This window comes from Suillus plorans (assembly GCF_016647745.1).
Source record: "Suillus plorans strain S12 chromosome Unknown HD556scaffold_3, whole genome shotgun sequence".
Lineage (NCBI taxonomy): Eukaryota > Fungi > Basidiomycota > Agaricomycetes > Boletales > Suillaceae > Suillus > Suillus plorans.
In genome coordinates, this window is record NW_024537387.1 from 1,241,153 (window position 1) to 1,246,961 (window position 5,809).

A 5,809-nucleotide genomic window follows, 5' to 3' on the forward strand; every position below is an offset into this window, starting at 1 on the left:
ATCTTGCGATAGCGGGGATACGATATATGCGTGTCGTTAGGTTCTGAATCGGATGAAGAGTCGTAGTACGCAGTTATACGAGTGACACATCCGGCGGGCGTGTTGTTCGAAGATATAGATGATAAAGGAGACAGGGGCGGTTCAGGAGGAGGTTGTTGTTTTTGATTCCTTGCACGCTGTCGCGTAGTCAAGGGTTCAGGGACGGTAGGTTTCCTTCGTGTAGAAGGCAGTTTGATAGGTCAGGTAGCGGGCGGGTAACCCGGCGATATGAGAAACGATTGTTGACGAGTTTGAGATATCAACCAGTTCCGTTTCTGTTAAAAAAAAAGTGGAACCTTGTCCGGGAGAACGACAAGGAACACTGAACTAATCAGGCGAAAGTAACAGGACGAAACTGTGAGTTCTTTGAGCGTTGTGCTAATGAGTATGTGATGGTAGGTAAGAGACTCGAGTCTGGTCTAAACGGTACAAGAGCAGCAGAATATAAGGGGAAAGGTCACATGACGTGCGATAAGATAAGCGTGTTGGTAAGCGTCCAGCTTACACCCTCTCATTGTTATCATAGGCGCCTTGGCATGTTCTTCGGATAAAATGGTCGACTGTCATTGCAGCTGATGCAAGTGCGTTTTGTTTTCCAATCAAGGCCCTCGATCACCCACGAAAAGGAAGCTCATACATACAGTTGTCGTTGTTCAATAGCGTTTTCGCTCTGGCATCACAATTTAGTGATAAAGTTCAAAGCCCGCGATTGGGGCACTACGAAAATGCTGCGCCACTGCTGCGACTGCTGCGCGGCATCTGCCGCGACGTTCCAAATTTACGCTAAGCAGTAAATTGACTCACGACACTTGTTGCTTGCCACATATCCTGAACTCTGCATCGCTGCCTTGAAGGATTTTGCATGATTAATATAAAGTCACTTGGTTATTGCTGACTCTCTTGCCGCTTTATCAACTTCTTCATTATCCCTTCGAAATCTTAATGTCCTGGCACATGTCTTGAACTGTGTTACTGAAAATTAATCTATAGTGTGTTCCAACTTCCAACTTCTCATATTTCAGACTTGTGTATTCTGGTTTCTGAAATGATACGCAAATCCACCACTGACATATGTATTCCAATGCGCAAGTCTGCAATACTATGATGCGCAACATAACTGCTGAAGGACCATGTATTACACAACTCGAGTTCATTTTCAGTAGTGTCGCAGCACCATGTCGCAGGCGTCGCAGTCGTCGTGGGCACCATATCGCAGCACTTCCCAAATATGGAAAGAAGGTGCCCACGATGACCGCGACGCCCGCGACAAGGTGCTGCGACACTTGTCAGTACCTCACATTCAATTCCAACTCAAGCTGACTTTCTGCTATTGGTGGCTTGAGCAACTTGTGTCAACAGGAATTGAGGAGGCGATGAGGGACGGAGTGATGATGCTGCCAGTGAGAACTGGCAAGATGGTTTTCGAACATGGCATACTAGTAAGTGTCTTGGACTCGGAATCATTGTTTCTGATGAGCCAACTTGCTAAACCATCACACGTCCTGCCACATGAAAATTCACACTCATCAGTCAACTGCATGCTGAAGAAAACTCGTTCATCAGGAATGCTCAGAAAAGTCATATACATCCTATGCTAATGTCATGGTGGCATATGTTATGAACATGATGACAATCCCACCCTACTCATATACTACACCTAACGAAAAGTTAGCATGCTCAGCTGCTAATCCTCATGCACATGCCTGAGCTGTGGGGCTGTACACATATGTCACTGGACTGACTGGACCTCAGTGCTCAGGAGCGACAGGTAAAAAAATCCCATGGAGGACCGAGAATGCGAAGAAAGGTGCCAATGACCGCGTCAGGCTTGAGACAAATGCCCGCAACTACGCAGTTGCTCATTAAAAAGAAACAAAAATAACATTGTATGCGGAGGAATCAGACTACAATGCAATATGAAAGATCGTTTAGTAACGAGATAGTTGTTAGAAAGACCTGACTTGCAGACCGGGAGTACTGCGAATCTCGATGATATCGGCTGACCGTGGCGCTGGGAGCGCGGATATACTTATAAGGAATCGGAGCACCCTCGAGTCTATACCTCGTTCGGAGGACAAGTACTGGGAGGTTCCAGTGATTAGCAGTAAGAAAGTGTAGTTAATGCGCACTCACCATTTAGGCAGCAGTGGTCGGCAGTTGCTGCGCAGCAGTTGCAGCAATGGCGCAGCATTTTCACAATGCCCCCGCGATTGTTAGTACCCACGTAGTCAGCCAATTTAAAATCGTTTATTGTTTCAGTCTTTGCAATTGCACTGGATTCTAGCAAACCACGATGCCAGCTACACGCAAAGTTGTGCCTCGCAAGCGCGCTCAGTTATCCAATGAAGATTCAGAGCCCGAATCTCTTCACAGCGACACGCCGCCCAAGAAACGCATCCGTTCTTCCAATTCCAAGTCCAGTTCGCCTTCGAAACCCAAACTCAAGCGTAACAAACGCAAAGCCAAGGAAGATGATGTGAAAGATGAAGATGATGTAGATGGTAGCAATGTAGACCTGAAGGAGGGGCAGCAAGTCATAGGTCGCGTTGTGCAAGCTCCAAAGACAGGCTGGGGTAAGTCGGTCTTTTTCTGCCTCAGGGATGATCAACTTACCGGTTTTAAAGTACCTCCTGGTCAGGTTTCACAGAACACGCTTGATTTTCTAGCGAAATTCAAGGACCCTGCGTGTAATGACCGTGAATGGTTTGCACTTCTATCACGGCCTTTGTTCATCCATTCTTGACTGAAAATCATCCTGCACTTCTAGGTTTAAGCTACACGGTATGCAGGGTTTATGCATCAGGCTGAAGCTCTGAGCTTATTTGTCAAACAGACCCAGTTTACCGTCGCGTAGAAAAGGAGTTCAAGGCGTTTATCGAGGCGTTCACCGACATGCTCACAGACGTTGACTCTGAGATTCCTCCGTTACCCCCTAAAGACGTCACCCACCGCATATACAGAGATGTTTGTTCCTTACATGTTTCCTTCCGTGGATCTGCGGACCTGATGTCGTGTGGGTAGGTCCGCTTCAGCAACAATAAAACACCATACAAGAAGGGACTATCTGCAAGTTTTTCGAGGAGTGGCAGGAAGGGGATTTTTGTGTTTTGTGAGCTTCGCAGTATTTTGCTTTTGCTGCAGATATCTAACTGCTCGTGGATCACGTGTAGTACACACCTCTTGGCATGAGAGTCGGACAAGCTGACTGGATATATGCACGTTGTTTGCTCACAGAATGAGTCAGTCGTAGTTGGAAATACTGGATCGGTATATGCTAACATGAATGACAATTAGTCAAGCCGGGTGACAAGAGCGTCATCGCTGCAGGTGCATGGTGTCCTGGGAAGAACGAACTCTTGACTCTCAGGTATGTCTCGTCTCCGCTTTGTTTCCGTGGTTCTTTTCATACTTTCCATTACCTAACATAAATCACCTACTTCGTTCCACACCCGCCGCCAAGACTCTGCACACCACAATCCTGGCTTCTAAAGCATTTACTACCCATTTCGGCCCTCCCCGCCCACACCCGCATGGAGATTGGTATATGGCTAGCGGTTGCATCCACCACTTAAGCCATTTAATAAGCATCTGATAGGTGAGTCAGGTGAGTGTGGGTCCACAGGCACTACCACAGACATGAGTCACCATCTTTTTGGCGTCTTCAACCTTATCTGCTGATGTGCGCCCGTGGGTGTTCCTTCAAGTTTGTCAAACCAGATCCTCTCTTGATCAACGTGCCAGTGGCCCAGCGCCTTTTGATCTTTTTTTGCAAGCTTGTAGACTTCATCGAGGATCTGAGGCTCTCTCTGGCGTCTCCAACCACGGGCAGTTCACCGGGTTCAGGGTTCATCAGAGATTCCCATACCAGAACCGGTAGCGCCTTGCTCTCCACTGGAAACACATTGGTCGCACATTCGGGTGCAAATGCAATTCATTCTGTGGTGGTGACTTGGATCTGAATGTGTAGCCATTGTTGAATCCGTGGTCTGCTTTTGTGTTACAGATGAGCTACCGCGATACGAGTATAAAGGAGATACTTAGGTGTACAAAGGCAATGCTGTGGTACATGACAATCAAGTTGCTGGAATCCGATGCGAACACAGGCGAACTTCGATATGTAATCAAACCAGTGGTATAGGATAAAACTAGGGTATACGGGTATATATTGAATACAATTGAATGAAGTGCAATGCTCGAAACAAACAGCGATCGGACGCCGAAAATCCTTCTGGCATAACAGCAAATCGAACCGTAACCAACAATCCACCACATTTACTACCCATTTCGGCCCTCCCCGCCCACACCCGCATGGAGATTAGGCGTCTGTACATGGCACAAACGGCACTTGCAAATCTTCAAACTACGTGCTCTGTCAAGGGGTCGCCATCTGTGGCAACCACCAGTCTCTTGGGAATTCTCCTCCTCATTTCACCAGTTACATCTTCAAAGCGAACAGTGATGTCATCCCAACAGTGGTCTTCTTGGCCTTCGTCGTAGTCGCAACGTTGCGGTTCAAGTCTTCCGTCAGATGCCGCGATGATAAGATCAATGGGATTAAAAAAGTCGAAAGATTGATTGGAGGCAGTGGTTTTTTTTTGCATGAGGCTGTAGCCGGCGGCCAATATGGTGGCACCCCAGATTGTGGTGAGCATCACAAGCAGAAATATATACGTGTAGGATTGGCTTTGCCAGCCGTAAGTCCTGATATACATAGTGCCGTTTGTCGACCTTGTCATATTCGACGGAACTCCCAAGGCAGAGTATCCGGATCGAAGTTGCTAGATACAGTTTTCAATGATATCCACGGAATGCATCAAGGTCACTTACAGTAGAGGAGAATTCCGCAATACCGCGCCAGTAATCTTCCTGCAAAGTAATCAGTCAAGTGATACTAGAGGAAGGGGAAAATTTTACAAGTCCGTTGTACATCACTGATGGATCGCTCGAACCATATGCGGTCAAAAAGTCACCAATTATACTCGTGCTTGTGGCTTGGTTTGCCGCCCTTTGATAACCCATTAGACTCGCGATCCACTGAGATACAGGAAAATCTGAACTGCTTGTCCAACCGGAAGATGCGCCAATCCGATCGACAGATATGATACCTCCATTATAATGGATATTAACAGTGGTCAGGTAGGGAGCGACCTCGCAAACGATCGTTGGCAGAAAATTGTACTTGTACAAACCAGTCATGAAGATATCTGCAAGCAGTTTACTGGCAAGACACCGAGGAATATAAGAAAAGCCATACCAAATTTATATGGGTTGAATGCCGTTGATTTTGGGTCGGGACATGCAGCAATGGGGAGAAGTCCCTGTGTTGTATTGTCTGGCAGACCGTTGTAGGTTTACAACTCAGTATGGTGCTATAGGCTCCAAACCGATATCTTTATGTTGTAGGTCGGCCAACACCTAGTCTGCTATACCTGCGGAACAAGTGCGTTCGACCCTAAAGGGGAAGCTAGTGCAGTAAAGGTCTAGAAATGAGCGCCGAAGGTGCTGCTTAGCGGCCGATGCGAAGCGCGGGAAAGTAGCGGGTGCGCGCGCGGGAACGAAGCGGCAGCCGATAGCCGAAGGCGCGTGAAAACGCGGCTGCGAAGCGGCTGCAGCGCGGGTGGTTCAGGTGATGATAGAGATGACAGATAATAGAAATAGATGAAAAACAGAGCGGTAACGAACGCGGTGCAGGCGGTAAACGGATACGGATTGCCAATAGCTACTAACTGTAGGCTAAAGGGAGTTGCTACTCCAACGTCTGGGAAAACAA

The 5,809-nt window shown here is 47.4% G+C and overlaps 3 protein-coding genes across 3 annotated transcripts; 2 read left to right on the forward strand and 1 right to left on the reverse strand.

Moving 5' to 3' along the window:
* Nucleotides 1–1,214: 1,214 nt before the first annotated feature.
* On the forward strand, nt 1,215–1,746 carry HD556DRAFT_1303598 (uncharacterized protein; the record flags this gene model as incomplete). Its single annotated transcript, XM_041299609.1, has 2 exons — nt 1,215–1,478; nt 1,603–1,746. The coding sequence occupies 2 exons, from the start codon at nt 1,215–1,217 to the stop codon at nt 1,744–1,746; spliced, it is 408 nt and encodes a 135-aa protein (XP_041166733.1).
* Nucleotides 1,747–2,332: 586 nt separating this feature from the next.
* Nucleotides 2,333–3,467, forward strand: HD556DRAFT_1225741 (uncharacterized protein; the record flags this gene model as incomplete). Its single annotated transcript, XM_041297033.1, has 6 exons — nt 2,333–2,612; nt 2,664–2,742; nt 2,807–2,820; nt 2,873–3,003; nt 3,061–3,148; nt 3,334–3,467. The coding sequence occupies 6 exons, from the start codon at nt 2,333–2,335 to the stop codon at nt 3,465–3,467; spliced, it is 726 nt and encodes a 241-aa protein (XP_041166734.1).
* A 927-nt stretch (nt 3,468–4,394) lies between these two features.
* HD556DRAFT_1478929 (uncharacterized protein) lies at nt 4,395–5,328 on the reverse strand (the record flags this gene model as incomplete). The annotated part of the gene is made up of 3 exons (XM_041308570.1): nt 4,954–5,328; nt 4,867–4,905; nt 4,395–4,817 (listed from the first exon to the last, which is right to left on the reverse strand). Exons 1-3 carry the CDS (start codon nt 5,233–5,235, stop codon nt 4,395–4,397), a joined length of 744 nt encoding a protein of 247 aa, XP_041166735.1. The 5' UTR covers nt 5,236–5,328.
* Between the last annotated feature and the right edge of the window lie 481 nt (nt 5,329–5,809).